The sequence below is a fragment of the Cynocephalus volans genome, chromosome 15 (assembly GCF_027409185.1).
Source record: "Cynocephalus volans isolate mCynVol1 chromosome 15, mCynVol1.pri, whole genome shotgun sequence".
Lineage (NCBI taxonomy): Eukaryota > Metazoa > Chordata > Mammalia > Dermoptera > Cynocephalidae > Cynocephalus > Cynocephalus volans.
The window spans coordinates 22,214,492-22,240,643 of record NC_084474.1 but is presented as its reverse complement, the minus strand read 5'-3'; the positions used below and the strand labels follow the sequence as shown (position 1 = coordinate 22,240,643).

Sequence of the window (26,152 nt, the reverse complement as noted above, 5' to 3'; positions counted from 1 at the left end):
CCACACCAGCATGCAGAGGACATCGAACATGGAGTCAAGATACCTGATTTGCCAGCTTTGAGATTTAATCCCTGCCCTGCTTGGTTTTGGACTTGTTTAGGACCTGGTACCTTTTCTTTTGGCCTATTTCTCCATTTTGGAATGGGAATATATACCCTTTTTTTTGTCCCACCATTGTATCTTGGAAGTAGATAACTTATATTGAATTCACAGATGAGACTTTGAACTTTGGACTTTTTAGCTGAAACAAGTTAAGACCCTGGAGATGAAATGAATGTATTTGCATGTGAAAAGGACATGGCTTTTAGGGGGCCAGAGGTGGAATGTAGTGGATTGAATTATGTCCCCCCAAAACTCATTGAAGCTTGAATTGTGTTCTCCAAGCTTTATGTATTAGAAACTTAGCCCCCACTGTGACTGTTAAGAGGGTAGGAAATCTTGCTATGGTAATTGAAAGGTGGATCCTTGAAGAGGCTTGAAGAGGTGATTGGATTGTAGGACCGTGCAGTAGTGAATGGATTAAAAATGGTGGTCAGGGGCATATAGTTCCGAGGGCTGTAAAGAAGAGGAGAGTCTCTCTGTCTCTCTGCTTCCACCATCTTGCAATGTGAGACCCCTAGGTCACTGTCACCACCACCAGATGGACTTTGGACTTCCCATCCTCAGAAACTGTAAGCAATAAATTTTGTTTCTCTTTATACATCACCCAGTCTCTGGTATTTCTGTTATAGCAACACAAAAAGGACTAATACAGATGGTAAATTTAATAATACATGTTTTCTACCACAATTTAAAAAACACACAGATTCTGCAACATGTGGATATGAAAGGCTGATGTTAATTCTTCTTGGCTATGATAAGGTACCCCAGGTCACTTGGAAGACTAACAGTTGATGATTTTAGAATGTGAAATCTACTAACCAGTTGAATCTTACATATCCCATTCAGCAGAAACTGCGATTTGCATTTTGGAGAATTAAATTTTGAGAAATTTGTGTAGTATTTTCTAGATTAAACATTGGAAAGGTATTCCCACACCTTTCATTAAACTAACTTTAACACAGCCACTTTGTGGTATGCATATTATCAATATAAATAAAAATAATTATTACAAAGTTTCCAGTTACTAGCAGAGGCTAGAGAAAAACAGAATGAATTAAATATTCTAAGTTCTACTGTACAGAGATGCAGAACTAGCAACGAGCAAGGGGCCATCACGGCATCATTTAACAGGCTCCGAAGTTAAATAATGTCTAATGACACGTGTTGAGAAACAATGTGAGCACATCCCGCAGGATTGCAAATAAACTATCGCGGAGGTTGCACGTTCATGTGGGGATATGAGTGTATGTATGCGTGGCCAGGACAGGTACAGTCACTGCATTTCTTTTGAGCAACAATATTCCTTTGGCGAGGGTATTTGGAGACCAGATACACAGGGAAGAGGCTCAGATGCATGGACTAAGGCATTAAATTCATTGGAGAATGATGACAATGAAAAATGAAATACAGAAGCTCCTTAGAAAAGCTGAATCAAACTAAGAAAGAAATTACAAGGTAGAGCACCCAATTCAGAATAACCCCTGTCACTACAAGTCACTACAATGTATCTTAGTTATCTTTTTGTATATATGAGGATACTTCAAAAAGTTCAGGGAAAGATTCCTATTAGCTTTTAATTCTATTTTTTCCAGGAACTTTTTGAAGTACCCTTGCACCTACACCCACTTGTATTAACACTGAGCTCTTGCAGGAAGATCCTGTGCCTCTTGTTCTTCCTCGTGTCCTTGTCACCTATCAGAATGCTTGACGCGAGTACAGAGTAATTGTTTGAATTGATTAATGGATCAGTCAGCTAATTGAGATTGCTACAAGTAGCCATAATTCGTCTGAAATCATTGGCATCTAAAAGGAACTTGTGATGGTTAGTTTTATGCGTCAACTTTCTGAGCCACTGGTGCCCAGATTAAACATTGTTTCTGAGTGTGTCTGTAAATGTAAGGGTGTTTCTGGATGATCTTAGCACCTGAGTCAGTGAACTCATTTAAGTTGATTACCCTTCCCAGTGTGGTTGGGCATCATCCAATCCATCAGGGGCCGGAATAGAACAACAGGTGAAGGAAGGAGGAATTAGCCCCCTTTTTTCTGCCTCTCTGTTTGAGTGGGACATCTCATCTTATCTCCTGATCTCAGACTGGGATTTATACCATCAACTCCTCTGTTTCTCAGGCCTTTGGAGTCAGCTGAATTACACCATCAGCTTTCCTGGGTTTCCAGCTTACAGACCACAGATCATGGGACTTCTCAGCCTCCAAAATCACCTGAGTCAATTCCTCATAATAATAAATTAATAGATAGATATTTATTATATGCACATATAAATTTTATTGGTTATGTTTCACTGGAGAACTCTAATACACGACTGTATGACCAGATAAGATACACTTTCAGGATCTTCTGTGACTGGGAGGCCAAATTAAGGTGGCAGATTTCCAGGAGCCAAAGTATGCCTGTTAGTATAAAACAAGTATATGTCCAAATGATTTATATGCAAGTTGACAATTACATGTGTGCTACAACAATTTATTTTAAAATGTTCTGGAGCTAACTGTAATTTGAGTGTTCAACAAGAGGTTAAAATTATGCTCATTATCCCAGAGACAGTTCACATCAGATGCATTACCTGCATACTGCAGGCCTCAGCCACACTGTGCAATGATGGTTCATTCTCTTGCTGAGAGTGAGCTGAGAGTGAGGTTCATCTTCACTCTCTCTGAGTGAGGAACCAGTGATTAATTAAAAAATGTTAAATTAATGGTTTCCAGCCCATATAAAATAAATCACCATTTCTGAGGTTGGGGAGCAGTATTTTAAAAAATCTTTCCTGGTGATTCTACAATGAATCCAAGGTCAAATAGTGTTGCATTAAAATTTGGGAGAAAGAAAATAATAGGAAGACACATTTAGGGATAATACAACAAGGTGGACCCTGGGTAGTAAGTAGGACAACAGATTGTGACCCATTAGTGTTATTTGAAACCAAGTTAGTCGGTTCCAGAAAATCATTTAAAAAATAAAATAGGAGAGAAAATATCAGAGTACATAACACATAGGAAGTATTGTCCTGAGACTTTTAGTTATGTCTACATATTTGTATATCTGTAGTTGTGTACGTGTATTACATCATAATGTACACACTGGATCAAAAGTGTTTACAAAACATTGATCTAGAATAATAGACGTATATATCAACACTTTAATTTTGCGATCAGTGTGAGGGATGCAAAGAACCATGTAGTTTATTACCTAAAGCAAAACTCTTTTTATTTATCTCTTGTTATCAGTTATCTTTGGCTAGGTTACATTGTAGCAGCAAATAGCTCCACAGTTTACAACTGAGAGATTATGTTTTTGTTTGTCTGTATGTTCACCATGAGTTATTGTCTTCATTCCAGTTTCCAAATTTAAGGAGAATCTTCTGTGTGGGACATTTTTTGACTTGTGGCAATAGGAAGGGAACATACTAGAATCATGTGATGGCTCATAAAGCTCCTGGTGGCAAATGGTATGTGTCGCTGCTCACAGTTCATTAGCCACGGGAAGCCATAGGACTAAGCCTGGCGAGCAAGGGGCATCAATTTATAATGGTTCTGCAAGGAGGAGAGTGGATATTTTGAGCACTACGACAATCTACCACAGCTCTTAAGATATTTCTTTCAAATTTATGTGTAAGGACTATCAAGTCCTCATATTTCTTGTTTGAAAGGCTTTACTGAGATTTTGGTAAGAATTCACTTGCCTGACCCTTTTTGAGAAAATATCACTGGTTCAGGTCTCTAAGAACTTTGGTGCCATAAATTCTTTAGTCTCTTTATCACTTTGCTACAAATAATGGAGCTCTCTTAGTTGGTGGTATTGAAGACTTTGAAACTTTTCTGAGACTCAGATGTCCTCATCTTTCTTTTCTTTTGCTTCAGATGCTTGGTTTTTGTATTACAGTTCTCCCTCAGTATCCATGGACTATTGGTTCCAGGACCCCTGCAGATAACAAACTCTGCAGATGCTCAAGTCTCTGATGTAAAATGGCATAGTATTTGAATATATCCTATACTCTTGTATAATTTAAATTATCTCCAGATTACTTATAGTACCTAATAAAATGCAATTGCTGTGTAAATAGTTGTAACATTGTATTGTTTTTTATTTGTATTACTTTTTTTTTTTTCATATTTCTGATCCGTGGTTGATTGAATCTGTGGATGTGGAACCCACAGATATGGAGGGCCACCTGTATACTTTTAAAAACCTGAGGCAATAAAAAAATAAGACTAGACACTAAACTAGACTAAGATAAAATTTAAGAAGTTCCTAGAGATACCTCTTGGAATGGTATGATGGGATGTAGGACTTGAAAACCCTTTTTCTACCACACTCTAGCTGGTATCAAGTGGCTCATTTTGTTTCCAGAGAATTAATGTTGTTTCCAAAAATTAGCTCTCATATGGCTCATTCAGGTAACCAGTGTTGAATATGGAAATTAGATTTTTGTTCATACAAGTTTATTATATTATAGTTTATGAATCACAGTGGCTATGTGCCAGACTCCCTTTCAAGCTAAGCAGCCTCTTCGCTATGTTACTCCAGCTGAGTCTTTTATTTGAAGTGTTTCTTCATCTTGGCTCATTTAGCCACAAACAGAAGTTGCCCTATGGGAGATAACATCTTATGTTTATTTACTTTATAACATTATCACCTCTGGGTTCATTGCAACTACAAAACATATAAGAAAGAGAAAAATCTGATTTCAGAGAGTCAGGAATCACTTAACCATGACATTTACCTGTCTTTCCTTGGATAATGTTGTACAGAAAAACAAATCATTAGATTGCAGGTCAGGAGACCTGGTGCCTGATCTTTTTTGCTACTTTTTTGCTGTGTGACTTTGAGCAAGTTATTTTACTTCTCTGATTCTGTGTCCTTATTTGTGGAGCTCACAAGGAATTGCAAAATTCTCCCAAATCTCTTCCAGTTTCAGGGCCCTATTCTACTTAAGGAATTTTGCAGAAGTTGTATAGATTGTTCAGTAAAATCATTAGAAAAGAGTGTTTTGTTTGGAAAATAAGATCAAACTGTTTCTTCATATATAGAGATGGTACAAAAACTGCCAACAAAATCTAAGGTTAAGCCTAATTTTTAAGTTCTATATAGTGACCTTTGCTTTTTCTTTACCTAAAAACAGAAATTTAAATATAATTTTTGGAATGATATATTCTGTTTAGAGACTTGTTTGATAATTGAAATATAAAATTAATCATGGAAAGTGTCTCATATTTTTTCAGCAGGTGTATTGAGATATGATTTACATATCATAAAATTCATCCATTTTAAGTGAGCAATTAGGTGAATTTTAGTTAATTGGTACAGTTGTGCAACCTACCACAGTCTAGTTTAGAACACTTCTATCACTCCCTTGAATTTGTTTTGCCTGTTTGTATTTAATCCCTCAACCCCAAGAGAGCAATGAGCTGCCTTCTGCCTCTATTTCTAACTTTTCTAGAAATTTCATATGAATGGAATCTTGAGTCATTCTCCTAGCATAATTCTTTTGAAGTTTATCAATGTTATTGCATGTTTCAGTGATTTGTTCTTTGTTGTTGTTATTGTTGCTAAGTAATATTCCATTGTATAGATATACAAAATTTTGTTTATCCATTCACTAGTTAATAGACATTTTCATTGTTTCTAGTTTTGGGCTATTATGATTAATACTCCTTTAAACATTCACCCATACAACCAATTCTGCTTTTCATTTTCAGTACAGTATCCAATAAGTTACTTGAGAAATACAATACTTTATAAAATAAGCTTTGTGTTAGTTGATTTTGCCCAACTATAGGCTAACGTATATGTTCTGAGCACATTTAAGGTAGGCTAGGCTGAGCTATTATGTTCGGTAGGTTAGGTATATTAAGTGCATTTTTGACCTACGATATTTTTAAATAATTATGAGTTTATTAGTACATTACTCCATTGGAAGTTAGAACATCTGTGTATTGCTTTACCCTAGTTCTCTCTGCCGTTCTCCCTAATCCTCCCAGCCCCTGAAACAAGTTAATATCACTTAAAGAATGTTGGAGTAGTTTTGGGAACAGCACAGTGAAATAATAAAGTCCATTATTCTACCCTGGAATTGACGATTGCATATCTATAGAGCACATCATCTTTCCGTCTTTCCTTATTTCTAACGCCAGCATTCCCTAACATCTTCTATCTATTAAAAATCTTCATAAATATAAACTAAAAAATTTATTATCTACAAATGTTGCTCCAAACAACTTTGACAATAATTTCCAAAAATTATAATTAAGAAAAATTCAAATTTGGTTAATCTTTGTAGGAAATGTACTTGTGTATATTTGTATGCCTGTTCTATCTCCAAAGTTCTCAATGCAAAATTAAAATAAAAAGATACAACCTAACCCAGTAACTAGCAAAGAGAGGAGACCATATGTTAAAATCCACCAACCCTACCAACACACACGGAGCTTTATTTCAAAAGTAAAAGAAAGCTAGAGATCATGAGATATTAAGGAAATTTTTCATCATGAAAGAGAAAACATAACAAAGAAACAGAAAAAAAAAAAGACTTGGAGAAAATAGGCAATTCAAGGAACAGGAAAACATCCTAAAGAATTATGTTTAAGTCTTAGAAAGATAAGAAAAGAAAATTGCATTCATAAAACAAGAACAGAGTGCAGTTTTTGTTAAGATATAATGAGTACAAAAGAACTCTTGGAAATTAGAAATCTAAGAGTAGAAATAAAATGATCTGTGAAAGGGATAAAGTCAAGAAAGTGAAGCAAAAGAAAAAAATGATGGAAAATAGGAGAGGAGCTATATGGAAATTACAGGACCATATGTCTGACCATATTGAGAATGTAGAGTACTGAAAGAGATTGATAAGAATTAGTGATGAGTACACAGAAAACAAGGCAAATGCAAAAACAAAGCAATTGAATACTCTCTTAATAATGATAATGGTATAAACATTGAAAATTCATTTCACAATACAAGTGGGAGGGTGCAGGTAAGACAGAGTAGCATGAGTAAAGGATGTAAAAGGTTGTCTCTAATAGAATTTCAGGATTTGCAAACCTTAGTGATTTCTGTAAGTAGACTTCTTTGTTTTATGTTCCAGTATTGCTGATGATGGATTTCCTGAAGTATTCATACACTCTGTTTATGCGGTGACTTAAAATCATCAGCCAGAGTAAGGAACTGACCTTTGGAAAAGAATGGTATTTTCCCTTTTGTAAAAGCCCTCTAACTCATAAGATCAAAACATTGCCTTCAGCAGTGCCATGTGCTGTGTTACAAATGAAAAGATATTATTAGTTTTTGCTATGTTAATAGTTTATCTAATATTAAAATATGGTTATGAATTATCATATTATGAAGCAGGTGTAACATATGGTCCTCAGGCTCTTCATTAGCTTTCCATCTCAGCAAACTAGAGTACCCTTGAATTGTCTTTCCTACGGTTCTGATAAGCTGTGTTTGATTATTTTAGTGTTGGCCTGCAGAATTTGGAACTTTGTTTCTTCAGTGGCTTGGGTTGATAAAATGTCATTTGATCGCTTGAGCATGCATTTAAACATCCTTGGCATGGATCTCTATATTGTTACTACCAGGGCTTTCTGGGCTAGTCCTCTGTTATAACTTAGTTTACACAAAACTGTGGGTTCTAACTTCTGATTAAACATTTCAAAATCAAATGATTTAATCAAATGTATGAAATGATGAGTTAGTGGAATTGATATCTCTTCCATGGAGGCCAATCAAATCCCATCTGTAAAATAAATTAGCAACTGAGCATCTCAGAAATTACAAATTCAGTTGCATGGTTTTCTATTTTAATTAAGGAGTTGATATAACTTTCAATTATGAATTGACTTTCCTCTTTTAGAATTGTCTAGTCTGTTTAAATATTTTTGACTGGCTTTCTCCTAAAATCCAGTACTCTTTGGAGCCACTTTTGTTCCTCTATGAGTGTGTTCTCTCAGAGAATACATAGCCTGAAAAGTTATAGTTCCTTTCAAATTAGGCGGGTTATTCTAGTGCCTTATCCTGTGACCAGCAAATCATATATGGCAGCCTTAAACAAAATCTAAATTAGACAAATAAAGGAAGTGTTCAAGCAAGTGAGAAAATCTTAAATATTGGTACTTCATTAAAAACTTTTAGGAAAGAAACTTTAGGAGAGAGCCATGATTAGATTTTTATTTTAGATGATGCCAGGTGAAGATAATATGATGATGATAATAATAATAGCAACTAATATTTTGAGTGCTCACTATGTGCAAATCATTGCTTTCAGTTCTTTATATTCATGACTTATTTAATTCTCACATAAGGAAAGTACAGTCATATATCCATTTTACAGATGAAGAACCAGAGGCAAAGATAAATAAATTAACCATAGCCACCAAGCTGGGAATTGGTGGTGCCTGGGATCAGAACCACACCATGTGGCTCCAGTACCCTCGTTCAGTGTGATGAGGCTAGTCAGGAGGCTGTTGGAGTAATGCACGTGAGAAAGGATGAGAGCTTCAACTACACCCTACTACACAGGGTCAAGTCGTAAAGATCTCCAGTGGTATCGTTGTTCATTGTTTGTGGGGCCTGCTGGAGATTAAAATAATATACCTTATTTTCATGGTGCCATCCTGGGAACCCCTCCCAGCTTTAAAAAGCAAACAAACAAACAATCGTAGACTTCTCTGAGTGAAATCCTACACTGATGATGTGGTTTGGCTTCTTATCCAAAGAAGCATTTACAGATCACTCACTTGATCAAGGCATTAGTATAAATCTGCTAATGGAATTGAGTTTACAAGGTACATTCTACATACAAAGCTTTATTTGGATCACAAAATTGCGTAGATGAATTGATGTTTAGACATCTACTAGTATATGGCTTGAAGAGTTATGCCTGAGGTGTGAGGATATATTTAGTCACGTTCACACTGGTTTTGCTCTGATTCTATGTCAGAAATGGAGAAATTTGTGACCATTCATCATTGCTTGCTTTTACTTTGCCACTGAAATGCTTTGATCAGAAGTGTTTGAACAGTGAATATCTTTGCTATCAGGCAATTAAATGAAGTTTTAAGTCAGTTGCCATCCTGAAAGAGCCAAAACATTTAAAGCGGAAACATCTTATTTACTCTTTCAGACCTTTCTAGAGTGGTCTCTAGACCAAAGTTAACAGGTTTTTCTAGAGTGGTTAAAAAGTTCCCAAAGTAGAGAGTTGAATCATTGATAACCTGAAAGTGACATTTTTATTTGGGGATTTTTCATTTATTCATTGTGAGGCAGAGGTTGTGTGAACACCAGATGCCAATCACATACCACCAGTGGATTTGCGAGATTATAGGACTGGGGAAAAAATGAAGGTTAAGCACAGAGTACAATAGAGATTACTTATGGTAATGAATTGTATAATTTTTCCAGACAGAGTTGGATTAATGTTCATCCTAAAAAGAGATTACAGTAGGTCTGATTCTTGCAGTAAACAAATACTAAGCAGATCATTTATGTTCAACATATGAATCGAGAGTCCTAAAGAATATATGATTTATCACATACAGGGGGGAAAAATAACGTGATCTACTAACTGTACACATGAGATGCGCTAGGGGTTTGTATAAGAGTAGACCGTGTACTCTGTTACAGGTTCTTCCTCCAAGTAGAACCTTGAAGAGACAGTCAGGAATTTCAGCTGTCACAGTCCAACAGCTGCACCCCAGCTCTGAAGCACACCCCTCCCTGCCATGACTGTCATACAAACTGATTCTGCCTGTCTCATTAGCATGTCACTTGGACCCTCATGAAAGTTATGGGGTATCCCAAAGCAGCACCATGTGTCGATACTTTGTGCAGTTACAGTGTCTGAGCCTCAGTGTCTGCTCATCATTTTTGGAGTGTGAGTAGTGTGACTTCTGCTTGTTTTTATGGCAAATTCCAGGCTGATTCTCCATTTACCCACCTTAAGAATATTGAGCTCATTTTTAGAATGATTTGTTTGTCAAGTGTATTTTTTGCCTTGAATTTTTTTTTTTTTTTTGGAACACAATGCCTTCTCTACATGGATTTCATTTTAACACTATAATAGTATTTCTTTATTACAAAAAAATAACAATGCACTGTGGGATTTTTTTCTCCCAAAATGTTATAACCTCAATCTAATCATGAGACAACATCAGACAACCCAAATTGAAGGACGTTCTCCAAAGTAAATGACAACTGATTTTCAAAAGCAGTATTTTCATGTCATGTGCAAATTTGAAGATACCAGTGTCCAAACCCCCATATTCTCACCACCCGCAAATAATGACCATTAACATCTTAAGGTAAAGTATACCAGACCTTCCTCTGAATTTACATTCTCATATTTTCTAGTAAAATAATATTATGCAGTTGTGCCTGTGGTTACTTACTGGTTTATTAAAGATATATTTTGGACAAATTTCTCTGAAAAGTAAATATTGATGGACTCTGTGAGGGGAGCGCCATGCACCCCCCACCCATGCCTCTACCTGGAGATATGGACTCAGGGCAGACAGTCTTGACAGCCTCCAGTTCCTGCTATTGCTTCTCCCACCCCGCCTTACACTGTGTGTCCATAGGCACCATTGCCTCAGCCCACCAGAGACCTGTAGTCAGGGAGAGGCTCAATGTAAGGTTTTAGTTGTCATCTTCAAAAGGGCACATTCATTCATGAAACTTTCATGATTTGGTCTAACGAACCTCTCTTGCTAGGTTTGAGGATGAGAAATTTCTAGCAGCCCTTTAACTCCATCAGCAAGCTGAAGGGAATATGGTATACTCCACTCAGTACCGCTCCCCCGGCTTCTTAAGTTCTGCCTGTCACAGGGCAGGAATCCCTGATCGGTGTATATGGGATGGCTCCAGGTTCCACATATCCACTGCGGGGCAACTCTTCTGTCCTGGAAGAGTTCCAGGGCAGCACAAGGGGGCTGCCAGACAAGGTATCAAGATTGTTGCCAAAGTTCATGTTCACGTTAGCATCCACCATCAGGTTTCCTGCCTCTAGCTTTCTGTGGACAATACCCTTCTAGTGGCAGTACTGCACAGTGGACTCTACTTGGTGGAATTTGCCGTGGGACTATTTCTTTTCCTGCTGCCACCATCCACTCAATTATTGAACATCTCTCTTTCACTAGCATACTCCATGACAAAGTAAAGTGTTTCCTCAGTCTCTGTCATTTCAAATAATTTCACAATGTTGGGGTGATTCAAGGTCTTCATTATTTTGACTGTGTGGGATAATCTCTGGAGCCTGGAGGAGTTCTGCTGATTCAGCACCCAGAGTCCAGGTGCTGGACATGTCACTGGTACCTCCAGGGAAGGAGCTGAAATGCCCCTACATGACTTTTTAAAACCATTTTATTGTACTGTATTATAGATAAAGATCCTCAGCTTGATGACTGTTCACAAACTGATCTCACCTACTTAGCATCCAGATCAAGAAACAGGCTACTGCCAGCTCTCCAACATCTCCCTCTCCCCTTTCCAGTCGCTTAATCCATGAGGGTGACCACTATTCTGTCTTCTAACAACACGGATTACTTTCGGTTGTTTTTGAACTTTACATAATGCGACCGTGCAATATTAAATTCTTTGTGTCTGCTTCCTTCGCTCAATACTTTTGTGAGATTCATCTATACTGTTTACTTTATTATTCTAAATGTTGTGTAGTAGCAGCCTGTTGTTTATTTGTTTATCACCCTTGGACATTTAGGTAGTTCTCAGATTTGGGGTGTTAAGAGCAGTGAGGCTCTACAAATTCTCGTTCAAGGCTTTTGCTGAACATATGTATAGTTTTCTGTTGGCTATGTACCTAGAAATGGAATTACGGGGTCATAAATGTTTTTAGTTTTAGTAGATACTGCAGTTTGTATCAATTTATACACTGGTCAGTACTAATACCTAGTATTGTCTGCCTTTTTTAACCTCTTTTTTAAAAAATTGAAACCGAGGTATTAATCTCCTGCTTAAAACCCTTTATATATGTGTGTATAGTATGTATATGTATATATATATATATATATATATATATATACTTACATGTATATGTATATATGTGTGTGGTCTATGCATATATATTTTAGAGTAGCTTGAGGTTTCCAGAAGAACTGAGAGAAAATTGCAGAGTATTCCCATATTATCCTCCACCTACAGTTTTCCCTACCATTAACATCTTGCATTAGTGTGGTACATTTGTTACAGTTGATGAGCCAAGCTTGATATTTTACTAATTAAAGTTCTAAAGTTTACATCAGGGTTCACTCGTTTTGTGTATTCAGTGGGTTTTGACAAACGTATAGTGATATATGTTCACTATTACAATATTACACAGAATAGCTTCACTGCTCTAATTACACTCTTTGCTCCACCTATCTGTTGCTCCCTCCGAACAACTGGCAGCCATTAATCTTTTTATGCTCTCTATAATCTTGCCTTTTCCAGAATGTCATGTAGTTGTAATCATACAGTATGTTGACTTTTCATGTTGGCTTCCTTCATTTAGCAATATGATTTTAAGTTTCCTCCATGTCTCTTTGTGCATGATAGCTCTTTTTTTTTTTAATCACTGAATAATATTCTTTATATGGATATACCACAGTTTGTTTATCCAGTCACCAATTGAAGGACATCTTGGTGGCTCCCATATTTTGGCAATTATGAATAAGGCTGCTATAAACGCTTGTGTGTGGATTTTTGTGTGGACGTGTTTTCAACTCATTTGGGTAAATGCCAAGTAGTATAAGTACTGGATCATATGTTAAGACTGTATTTAATTTTGAAAGAAACTGCCAAACTGTCTTCCAAAGTGACTGCACCATTTTGCAGTCTCACCCTCAATTAATGGAGTTCATGTTGCTCCTCATCCTTGTCAGCATTTGGTGTTGTCAATGTTTAGCCATTCTAATAAATGTGTAGTAGTGTCTCATTGTTTTAATTTACAATTCACTGATGCCATGTGATGTTGAGCATCTTTTCATATGCTTATTTGCCACCTCTGTATCTTCCCTAGTAAGGTGCCTTTTCAAATCTTTTGCCCATTAAAATTTTTTTCTTACTGTTGAGTTTTAAGATGTCTTTGCATTTGTTGGATACCAGTCCTTTATCAGACGTGTGTCTTGTAAAGATTTTTATACCAGTCTGTGGCTTGTATTTTCATTCTCATAGCAGTGTATTTTGTAGGGCAGAAGTCCTTAATGGAAAAAAAAAATTTTTTTTTCATGAGTCATACTGTGGGGGTTGTATCTAAAAAGTAATTGCCAAACCCAAGATTACCTATTTTTTCTCCTATTTTATCTTCTAGGTGTTTCATAGTTTTGTATTTTATAATTAGGTCTTTGATTCATTTTGAGTTAATTATTGTGAAAAGTATAAGAATTGTGTCTAGTTTCATATTTTTGCATGTGGATGCTCAGTTTTTATAGCACCTTTGTGGAAAAGACTACCCTTTTGTCATTCAATTGCCTTTGCTACTTTGTCAAAGATCAGTTGACTTTATGTATGTGGGTCTATTTCTGGGCTTGCTCTCTATTCTCTTCCATGTATCTACTTGTCTATTATTTTAACAATACTGACTGTCTCGATTACTGTGACTTTATAGTAAGTCTGGAAGTCTTGAAATTTGAAATTTTTAGTTAAGTGTCAGTCTTCCCACTTTGTTTGTTTCCTTCAATATTATGTTGCCTATTCTGATCTTTGCCTTTCCATATAAACTTTAGAATCAGTTTGTTCGTATCTACAAAATAACTTACTGGGATTTTGATTGGGATCGCATCGAATCTATAGATCAAATTGGGAAGAACTAGCATCTTGACAATATTGAGTCTTCCTTTCCATGTACATGGTATATCTCTCCATTTCTTTAGATTTTCTTTGATATTTTATCAGAGTTTTAAAGTTTTTCTCATATGGGTTTCATGCATATTTTGTTAGATTTATTCTTAAGTATACATTCTTATACTAAGTATACTTAATATTTCATATTTTGTGCTAATTAAATGGTACTATGCTTTTAATTTCAAATTTCAATTGTTCATTGCTGGTATATAAGAAAGTAAATGACTGTTGTAACCTTATATACTGCAACCTTGTTATAATAACTTATTAGTTCCAAGATTTTGTTGTTGTTTTGATTCTTTGAGATTTTCTGTATAAACAATCACGTCATCCATAAAAAAAGACAGTTTTATGTCTTTTTTCCCTATCTGTATATCTTTTATTTTCTTTTCTTGTCTCACTATGTTAGCTAGGACTTCCAGTATGATGTTTAATAAGGGTGGTGAGAGGGGCATCCTTGCCTTGTTCCTGATCTTAGTGGGAAAGCATTTAGTTCTAACCATTAAGTATGGTATTAGCCATAGATTTTTTTGTGGATGTTCTTTATCAAGTTGAGAAAGTTACCTTCTGTTCTTAGTTTGCTGAGAGTTTTATCATGATTGAGCATTGGATTTTTTTTAGATTGGTTGATCCCTTAAGTTTCTTTGGTTTTTTATTTTATCATGGTAAGAACGTTTAACGTGCGATCTACCCTCTAAACAAATTTTTAAGTGTACAGTACAGTCATGTGTCACTTAACCATGGGGATACATTCTGAGAAATATGTCATTAGGCAATTTTGTCATTGCGGGCACATCATAGTGTGTACTTACACAGATCTAGATGGTATAGCCTACTACACACGTTGGCTATATGGTACAGGTTTTATAATCTTATGGGACTGCTGTCATATATGCAGTTCGCTGTTTACCAAAATGCGCTGTGTTGTGCATGACTGTATCTTATTGTTTACTATAGCTATTACGTGATACAGCAGCTCTCTAGAGCTTATTCATCTGGCTTGAGTAAAACTTTATGCTCATTGATTAATAACTCTTTATTTCTCCCAACCCCCATCCCCTACTACCACCATTCCACTCTTTGATTCTGTGAATTTGAATATACCTCATGTAAGTGGAATCAGGCAGTACTCGTCTTTCTATAACTGTGGCTTATTTCACTTAGTATGATGTCCTTAAGGTTCATCCACATTGTCTCATACTGCAGAATTTCCTTCCTTTTAAAGGTTGGTAATATTTTATTTTATGCATATACCACATTTTCTTTATCCCTTCATCTGTTGATGGAATTTCGGTTGTTTCCACATTTTGGCTATTGTGAAAAGTCCTGAAATGAACTGTAGCTGAGTGTTAATATTTCTTTGAGATCTTGATTTCATTGTTTGGATAAGCACCTAGAAGTGAGACTGCTAGATCATATGGTAGTTTTATTTTTAATTTTTTGAGAAAACTTTGTACTGTTTTTCATGGTGGCTCTCCCATTTTGCATTCTATCAATAGTGTGCAAATGTGCTAATTTCTCCACATCCTCATCCACACTTGTCTTTTCTCTTTTTCATGATAGCCATCCTAACATGTGTGAATTGTTATCTCATTGTGGTTTTGATTTGCACTTCGTTGTTGATTAGTGACTTTGAGCATTTTTTCACATACCTGTTGGCCATTTTGATGTCTTCTTTGGAGAAATATCTATTCAGGTCCTTTGCCCATTTTTATTAGTTTTTTTGCTATTGAGTTGTTGTAGTTCCTTATATATTTTAGAGATTAACCTATTGTCAGATATATGGTTTGCAGATATTTCTTCCCATTCCATAGGTTGCCTTTTCACTCCGTCAATGCTTTCTTTGCTGTGCAGAAGCTTTTCAGTTTGATTTAGTCCCATTTGTCTATTTTTGTTCTGTTGCATGTTCTTTTGGTGTTATGATTTCTTGGTCAAGAAATCATTGCCATGACCAATGCCATGAAGGTTTCCCTCTATGTTTTCTTCTAGGAGTTTTACTACTTCAGGTCTTATGTTTAAGTCTTTAATCCATTTTGAGTTGATTACTGTGTATGGTGTAAGATAAATGACTGTTAGATTTTGTTAAATGTTTTTACTGTATTTATAGACATGATGAGATTATTTTTCTTCCGTAGCCTATTGATGTAATGGATTATATTAACTGATTTTCAAATTTTGAACCAGTTTTACATACCTGGAATAAATTCTACTTTCTTATGGTTTGTAATTCTTTTTATACATTGTTGGATTCAATTTGCTATTATTTTATTGAGAATTTTTTCATCTATGTTTATGGGAGATATTGATATATAATTTTCCTTTCTTGTGATGTCTTTGTCTGGTTTTGGTATTAGGGTTATACTGTCCTCACGATGAGTTAGGAAGTATTCTCTCTGCTTCTATTTTCTGGAAGAGATGGTAGAGAATTTGGTATTATTTCTTTCTTAAATGTTTCATAGAATTTACCAATGAGACCATCTGGGCTTGGTTGTTTCTGCTTTGGAACAGTATAAATTATTGATTCAATTTCTTTAACAGATGTATACCTATTCAGATTATCTGTTTCTCCTTGTGTGAGCACTCTGAAGGTCCCCATGAGGCTGGGCTCTTAGGAATTTTTATCTCTCAAGCCACTCCTTGTTCATTCTCTAGCAATTAGTCAATTACCCTGTACGTGCTCCTACCAGTTGATGGCTCCAGCAGCAGCTTCTGTTCCCAGAAGCTGTTCTGTTAATCTCTGTATTTGCCTCTCTCCGTAGCTTTCAGGACAGTGTTTGCCCTGTGACATCAGTTCTCTGATAGATCTAAGAGGAGTTATTTATTTTCAGTTTTTTCAACTTTTTTGTGTGTGAAGACAGGAGTGATGTCTTCCAACCTTCTTACAGACTGGACCGGAACCTGAAGTCCCAAATTGAGATTTTATGGGTTTTTTTTTTTTTCTATTTTGCCTTAAATGGTTGATAACCGGTTAAGAATTGAGTAACAACCAATTAAAATGGTAAAATCAGACTCTATTTGTAAAAACATCTAGATTTGTATTTTCTTTTCTAAACAATAAATATTTTTTTGAAACCCTATAATTTGCAAGGTGCCAAAGTAGGGCTTATGAATTCAAGGAGTTATAAAGAATGATTTTGATTGGAATTCCTCTCTATGGCTCATCTGTCTGGGACAGCAGCTCTTCACATGACCCATGTTCTCCAAATGCTGAGGTCAATATAGCCTCTGATGTCTAAACACTTTTATTCGTACAAATACTTTAAATAAATATGTCTGAAATGTTCATCCCCCATGAGGTGGGAAGACCAAGGTCCCATGTCATATGCACAAGAGTTTTTTTAATGATGTGGAATGAGGAACTGGGTGTTCTCTGGCTCCACATCCTGTTGAATTCTCTGTCCACCTTCTTTTTTTTTTGCCTCTTGGACATGCAGTCTTGTGCCTCAGCTATACAATGCCCTAATTCCTCTACATTTTCACCTACCACTGACATAAGCTTAAGCACATAGAAGATGTATACAGGGTAATTTAAGATGAAAATCCCATGTGGCTCCTGGGCCAGCAAAAAACCTGTTAAGTTGAGGGTTGGTCATTTCTGTTCCTATATGCCTCCCATTATTCCTGTCACTATCCTCCTCAGAAAGTCCCAGTTTACCATGATTCAGCCTCAAGAGTTTGTTCCCTGTCTTCCCACTTCCTTTCTTCTTTTCTCTTGCCTTTTAATCCCCAAACCCCCAAATTCCCGTTCACAATAACCAAACACCCAATGAAACTGTGCTTCTAAACAAAGGTAGTCCTTTCCCTGAGAAGGTCAGCTCTCTGCGTAGCATCCTTTTGCCTGCTCACCTGAAGTTATCAATTCCATGTGCATCTGACATTTAACAATTTCGTTTAGCTGGTGATTCAAAGGATTGAGAGGTGTTTCAATTTCATGAAAGGGCAATTTCATGAAAGGGTAGATAAGTGGGGAGGGTTGACAAATGAATCAGTTCAGGCAGGGAATGGATGAAGAAAACCACTTACATACAACTGCTTACAATATATGAATAGCTGAGAAAACTAATCCCACTCTGTGTACCAGCTGCTTTTAAATACTCTAGCTCAGTCCATATGGTAAACATCTAAGGTTGATATTATTATTCTCTTTTATAGGTGAAAAAACTGAGCACCTACATAGATAGTGTACCAGATTTAAGATCTCCTATTGTGCAGAAATGTGACTTCATTTTTCTGTAAGTCAACTCAAATTTCTCATGAGCCCCTGTGTCTGGTAGTGGCAGAAAACCCTTAACATTTCTAGTGAAATTAGTTCAGTCACTTCTAGTTTAAAACTTCGTCTATTTTGTATAAATATTCAGTCAAATTTAGGCTTCTTTCTTCTCCCTTTTTGTTGACCCGATGAGTCCTGCTGGGCAGATGTTAACGTTGATCGTCTGTGGCTTCCCTGGGATGCCTCCTTAGCTAGGTCTTTGGGTGTATCTCTCCCTTTGCATCTATTACTGAAGTGTCTCTACTTGGTTACGATTCCCACCTTGTTTCCAGGCAAAGTAATATATTGTGGGCTGTGTTTCCTTGGTCCCACCTGGCCTCTCGCTGAGGCTGCTGGTATGCCTAGACTCAGCAGTGTCTTCCACACACTCCTCCTCCTGTGGGACCTCCCATCTCCCTCCATTTCCCTACAGTGAGACCTCATCTCCTCAATATCCTGACAACCATGACAATTCTTGATTAAGAAAAGAACATTTTTAAGTATACTCATGCCTGCATTGGAGCTGAGGAAGAGTGGGGGAATAAAGACTGTTTCAAGAATTCAGTTCCAAGAGCTACAGTGAGGCAAATTACATTTTCCAATGACGTTGCTTCCACAGTAAGTCAAGAAAAGGTAAAACAGAGAAGCTCTGAAAGTGCCTTGTTCAACAAAAATGTTTGTTGAAAAGGTCAGTATTATAATCAAGTATTGTAATGCACACCAGTTGTGTAGTTTCTGAAGTTTTAACTATACACACAAAAAGAAAATCTTCATTAATTATACAAAATAAAAAATTGTTAAGGCACTGTTACAGATATTAGGTCACCTAATACATTTATTACATCTTAAAAGACTTTTAATCAATACATAATTTTATTTTTCCTGAATTGGTGTGCATGTTTAAAGGTTGCTCACCACTTATTTAGGAGTTTTTACAATAACCCGGACAGCTAGCCTAAAATGGCTACAGGAAAAACAGAAAAGAAGAAATTAGTTTGACAAGTATAGATTGCTGTAGAAAGTGCTAGGCCTTTTTTTATTATTATTTTATTTTTTAAAAGGAAATGAAATTTTATTAATATTATTTTTTACATTCTAGGATGTTGTTGCAGAGCAGTTGGGAGGGAGAGAGAGAAGGGAGAGGGGAAAGGGGAAGGAAATGGGATGGAAGGAGGCAGGAGGAGGAGGGGTGGGATTGAGGCCTGTGGCACTCTCCTTATTCCCACAGGGGAGACCAGGGGCTTCCAGTGGTGGTGTGGTCATTGCTGGGCTGGGTGCAGAGGTCAGGGGGGTGCGGAAAAGCCCTTGCCCCCAACAGTCCCAGCTCAGGAACCTGGGGACCTTCTTGCTGAAGCTTGGTGGTCCTCACTGGGCTGGCTGCGGGTGTTGGGGGGCCGTGGCCAAAGCCCTCATCCTCCACCCTCAGTATTGGTTGCATGTGTCGGGGGGCATTGCTGATGCCCCTGGCCCTCCCCCCTTTCTGGCTTGGTATCCAAGGGGACTGCCAGTCTTTCTATGTGTTGTAGGTGTTCTTTGGTGAAATAAGACCTATACTAGTTAATATGAAACTTTGTCTCTGGTTGCAGGTACTTGGTATTTTTCTTTCGGTTCTCTGTTGGATTATTTGCTGTTGCCACCATTTAAACTCTGCCCTGGAACTATTTGTTGTCCTTTGCTTACTTCTAAAATGGGAGAAGTTCCTGTGGGAACCAGTACTTGAGCTGTGCAGTTGACCTAGATTGCTGCTTTGCTGCTGATTCCCTGAGGAAGGCTTTTTGTGCATCTCAGGTTTTAATGGTTGACTGTATAGGTACTTCCAGCTCTCGAGAGATCTGAAACTCTGTTCTGGGCCTGAGTCTTTTCAGCAAACTGCACCCCATGCAATTCTATAATCCTGACCAGTCTCCTCTGAGTGGTCCTTTGCTGATAGGGGTACAGATCAGCTGTCCTTGCTGTGTCCCAGTGTTCTCCTGGTGGGCCCATCTCCCCCACCACCCGTGCTCCAAACGCTTCCCATGGGACAGGCCATATGCTGGTGCCTTGCAATGACTCACCAGCCTGAGTGGCTCCCTTTTTTCAGTTGTTCTGGCTCCTTGCTCCTGCAGGGGTCCATGGGAACCCTACTAGTGGTCTCACTGGCCTGGGGGTCACCAAGGCCCTCTTCTCCCCTGCCGCCTCCAAGCAACTTCATCCGTAGGGCACAGCTGCGGCTTTTGCCAGCTTCTGCTCCATGCACTCAGCAGCTCCAGCCTGGACACAGCCAGGGCTCAAACAGTCTGAATGGTTTTTTCTTTCTCTCATCGTGACTTCTCCTGCCTTTCATGCACTCTGTAGGTCTTGCCTCCTCTTCCCCTGAGCTCTAGTAGCCCCAGCTTGGCTGTCGTTGCTTTATTGTAGTTGTAAATTAGTTGATTTGTGAGAAAGAGTGATGTTGGGGACTGTCTATTATGCCATCCTGACTGGAAGTCCCTGAGCAGATGTTTTAGCTGAGGACTGCTGTGCACACTCCCTCGAATGTGGGCTGGGGTGACTCTGGGATGTTAGCTCCACATTCTGGGGTGTTCCATTTTCATTACTCGACAATGGGCACCAGGAGCAGGTCTGTCATAAGCACTTCTCAGACAACACTGCCCTATGTAGCACTGGGTGGTGGGAATTGGGAGGGGTAGGGTGGAAGAGTGGTCAGAACGGACCGGGATGCATGTGGCTAGGGTGGCAGGGTGTGGCCCTAGTTCTGCAACCAGGCTCTGCAATGTGCCTTCCTGCTCAGGCCTCAGTTTCCCAAGGGATTGGCTTCATGCTGGGGCGATGTCCCCCTGCCCAGAGAAGATGCCAACGGAGGCCCTGCTGCTTTCTCCCTTGCTTGCTTGGGGCTTCCTCCAAGGCCTCCCTCAAGACCTCACTGGGTGGTCCCCATTCTTGGTTCCTATCATCAGTGAACACTCCGTGTGCTCATCTTTGTTATCTACAGTTACTCCCTTGAGTGGGTCTGCGGGGTCAAGAGACACGCACCTGACATTTTGATACAAAGGCCCAGCCCTCTGCAGAAAGGCTACCTGGCTGCCACCCTGTCCCTGCCCTGCTCCCGGTGCTGAACCGGTGAGAGGCGGGCCCCCAGCGGGCTGCAGCAGCTCCCCTCTGCCCAGCCCTGGGGTGTGCCCCCACCCACTGGACTCAGGGGGTTTGGAGCCCCTGCCACTCACTGGGCTGACCGTGCCCCCCCCCCAGTGGGGTGCCCCCTGGCCCGGTGGGGCACAGCGAGGCGGGGCAGAACCTCAAGTGCTAGGCTTTAAATGTCTAGGGGAACAGTATGCAGTAGGCCACAGACAAGTTTTTGTTTGTTTGTTTGTTTGTTTTTGTTTTTACCTTTTTTTAAACTACAGGTGTAGCATAAAGATGAACTTCAAATATTAGAAGAAACCAAGTATCCTGTGTTGGTCCACTCTTTCAAATTTCAATGTACTTCTTTTCAACGAAAAGGAAATATCTTAAACATCTTTTATATATTATACCATTCTATGTATTTAGATTCTTCTCCAATATTTGCTTCTGGTTAAATTTGGACTGTACTTGACATTTTGCAGTTTAAGGTGTGTCCTGCAACTTGTATGGAAGAAATTGCAAGTACTGATGCAATGGTGTATACACAGAACTTGGTTTAATAATTGAGAATGATTTGTGTAATTTGTATAATTTCTTAGGCGCATTTTTTGTAGTCCCTTAAATAGTAGTGGGAAGATTTGAGGAAGGTTATATTGGTTAAGTGAGATGAAGAAGAGTATGGAACATTGTTCTTTTTAGCTACCCATCATTGCTTTAGGACCTATTTCTTTTAAGCTTTAAAACTTGATCATCCCCAACAAGCATTAAATATCTTATATCCTCACTCAGCACTGGGCAGTGGGTATTTCATTTTCAAAGTCATAGAGCATGGGAGAGACAAATAGCAGTATTTGCACTGTGCCATGTTTCAGCAGGTCTTTGTGGATCATTATGGTGATGTCTTTCCTCTCTAAATAATTTTTACAAATATACTGATGAAGACAGATTTCTGTTATCTGTCTTGGATGGGTCATAAGTTGAACTAGCACTATATTTTTCCTGGAAATATGCACAGTTGTGACATGGTGTTTAATAGTCTTAAGCTTACTGCTGCCAAAATAAACACAGCAGTGAGAAATGATGACCCTCTCATCTTTGTAACAATAAAATGGCTTTCTAATGCGCTTCCCTAACTCTGAACGTTAAGTTAATATTCCCTTGGATTGCCGAGCCCCATCCATTGCCCCCGCGGAAACCCTATGAAGAATACAGCTTTTGACTGGATGACAGAACATAAAGGAGGAAATTAGTTGCATTAAATTAGAATATGACAAAAAGCCTTTTTAAATCTTTGTCACAATGTAACATTCAAGCAACAATAAACTAAACAAAGTAAAGGTAGACCAAGGAAGAACCTTAAAATTTGAAAAAATTATGTGTACTAGATCACTTGCAAATTTGAAAGGCAGCATGTGGGCTATGGCCATTTCTAACTTGGTGATCCTACTGTAGAATCATATGTGCAGTCCCTTCATGTTTAATATTTGGATATGAAATTAACTGTTACAATGTTTTCTTGGTTTTCTTATACTTCTCAAAGAAGCAAATCTCTTGCTAAAGGCTGCATTCAGGAAAATAATGGGGAAAAGTATGAAAAATGAGATCCACAGTTCTATGTGGTGTTTCTTGTTTTCCTATTTCTAAGTATATGTACGTAAACAAAAGGCTACATTTTGTAAGTTAACATTACGATAAATTGTCTTCTAAAAAGAGAAAGAAAAATCTTTACTTCTATCACAACTCCAATTTATTTTGTTTTAATTTTTCCCCTGAAAGATCTGATGTTTATTTTTTAAGTTTAATTCTACCATGTTGGGTTGTGGGAAAATAAAAGCTTCTGATAGGGTTAATCTAGGTATATAAATGTCCATGCTGGGTATGATTATAATCTTGATCTTTGATTAGATTTGAGCTAGTAATATCTTGTGATTAATCAAAATGGGTTGCACTGCATGTAGTATAAGTCATCTTCACAGATGGGCTAGAGAATCAGAGTTCTTTGAATATTTGTTTTAATCCCTTCTAGGATAAAATGGCTTTGTTTTTTGTTTATTTATTTATTTATTTACTTTAAATCAGATTGAGCTCACCAAATAAATGACTATGAAGAAATTTTGAAATGCAGTTTCGCTGGGATTATAGATCAAAAAAGAAAAATCTTGTTTAATTCTTAATACTTTAAGGGATGCTTTATATGTTATAAAAATGTGTTGTTCAATTATTAGTAAAATTTAACAAATAATCCTATTCATTTGTGGTTTGAATAACAAACTGTATAAAAGAATATATCAAAATATACCTCATGAAAATAAGGTTGAGGTTTTTATTGTTCTCAACAGCCTAAAAGATTTTTTAGGATTAGTAATTGTTCCTCTTCTGATTATGCAATTCCAGTCTAGTTGACATCTGATAACAAAGAGCTTTACTTTGGCAACTGAACTGTCCCACATCTAACACCCAGAGCACAGCAAGAGCTCTCAGATTCACACGTAATGGCAATGTTTACTGAACGTGTCTGTCAGTTCAGGCAGTGAGCTGCTTTGATGTTGTGTTTTACTAGGTTCACACGTTGACTACCTTTCCTAGTGGGATAGGGTGCAGCTATTGGAGCTAGGGCTTGTGTCCTGGGGTGCAGCTTGCCCTTAAGTAGTTTTATTACTTTAGGCAAATTTGTTGACATCTCTGGCTTTGAGATCCCTTACCTGTAAAAATAAGGATTGTACTAAAAGCCCCCAAGGTACCTTCTAGTTCTAAACTCTGTGATCAATGAATTCAGTGAAAAACTGTACAATAAACATTTTAATATAACCTGCACATCCTAAAGAACACACCTCCATTTACTGTGTTAAGTACATTTAAGCAGTTTAAAAAAATCAGCTTTCTTTCTCATGAATATTCATTCCAATAAAAAAAAAAAAAACAAAAAGACTATATTTCCCTGACAACTAATGATGTTGAACATCTTTTCAGGGTTTTTTTTTGACATTGTATATCTTCATTTGTGAAGTGTCCATTTAAGTCTTTTGCCCAATGTTTTTGGTTGTTATATTGAGTTGTAAAATTTTAAATATATATATATATATTCTAAAAAATAAAAAGTTAAATTCCATAATGCATTATCCTCCTAAATCTTTCATTTATAAGAATATAATTGAAGATTTCTTAAGATTAAAAAAAACCAAAAGTCCTCATACCCTTTATTTGTGGAAATACCTAAATGCCTGTGCATGGGTTGAGATTTAAAATAAGATGAGCTTAGTTTGATTGGGTCTACACATATAAAAACACCATGCTAATGTAAAACAAAATTGTCAGTAACTGAAATATCTTGTTTAAGTGATTTCCAACCAGCAACTTGAATAAAACTTGGATTTGGCTTGTCCCACAGCACATCACCAAGCACATCACCAAACACATAGCAGACAACTGTAAATGTTAGTTAAGACTTATTAGTTAGTTTAGTCTTATTGACTAAATGTGTCAAGTAGTATTTATAACATGGCTTGTGAAAGACCAAAAACTTCAGATAGCTGACCATTTGTTTTTTATCAGCATTATATCACACTGACAATTTAATAGAATAAATTATATAAAACAGTTGATTTAGTTTCCTAGAGATCCCCATAGTCACAGACTCATCAGGCCTACAGGTGCCTACTTAGGGTGATGGGAAATTGAACATGAAGCAAATAAAACAGATTGTGCTTAACTGTCAAGCAGCCATTCAAGCCTTGCAAAACAAAATTTCTCAAGAAAGTTGCTCGCCAAAAGTTGTGAATTGAACTGTGTACCCCAGAACCATACATACTGAAGAATCTCCGTTACACATGTCTATAGTCATGTAAGAACCATTGAATGAAAGAATTGAATAAAGCTGTGCAATTAGTGCCAATTACTTCTAGACTGGAGAGATAACCACATGCATCAAAATAAAAATGATTTGGCCTTTTCTTTTTTTCTTTTTTCTTATAGGAGACCTGGTGAGCCTCCATTGATAAGAGGTTGGCTCCCTTATGTTGGAATGGCCCTGAAATTACAAAAAAATCCCTTAGGTTTCATAAAATCTCTTCAAAAGCAGCATGGTGACACTTTTACAGTTCTCCTTGGAGGTAAGAAGCTCTTCTATTGGTACTTTATATGTGTCATCATTTCTCACTTGTTCTTTAATGTCTTTATCTTTTTCTCTGGGCACAATGTGGAATATTCATGTATTATTGTTTTATTTGTAGAGTTAATGCAAAAAAAAAGAAAGAAAGAAAAAAATCCCACATGTTTTGAGTACAGTAATCCTCACATTAAAAAACATTGCAGAACTCTCCTCATGGTACCTGAGAAACCACCCTCTCTGGCCATCACCTGTCATTTTGGTTTAGTTTGGCTTGGTTTTAAAAATAGTAACAACAATAATAAAAAAAAAAAAACTGGAATGTATATTTTTAATTAATGACCCTCATTTTGTAGAGCAGTTTTAGGTTTACAGAAAATGTAGCAGATAGTTCAGAGAGTTCCCATGTATATCTCCTCTCTCCTCTGATCACAGTTTCCCTAATTGTGAACATCTTGTATCATTGTAGTATATTCGCTACAACTGCTGAGCCAATATTGGTACATTATGAAAAGTCCACGGTTTACAATAGGGTCTACACTTCGAGTTGTACAGTTGTTTGTGTTTTGACAAATGCATAATGTCAGGTATCCACTATTACAGTATCACACAGAATAGTTTCACTGTCCTAAAAATCCTCTGTGCTCCACCTATTCATTTCTCTTCCTTGCCTGAGTCCCTAGCAGCCACTAGACTAGAATGTATTTTTCACTTTAAAATGTTCATTATGGTTCAAACTTCAATTAAATGTT

At 37.3% G+C, this 26,152-nt stretch overlaps 1 protein-coding gene across 1 annotated transcript in view; it reads left to right on the top strand.

Moving 5' to 3' along the window:
* LOC134364033 (cytochrome P450 7B1) overlaps nt 1-26,152 on the top strand; it is a 191,842-nt gene that overhangs the window by 138,653 nt on the left and 27,037 nt on the right. Inside the window, exon 2 of the mRNA XM_063079938.1 lies at nt 25,268-25,404. Within this exon, the coding sequence (XP_062936008.1) occupies nt 25,268-25,404 (137 nt within the window). The remainder of the gene's footprint in view (nt 1-25,267; nt 25,405-26,152) is intronic.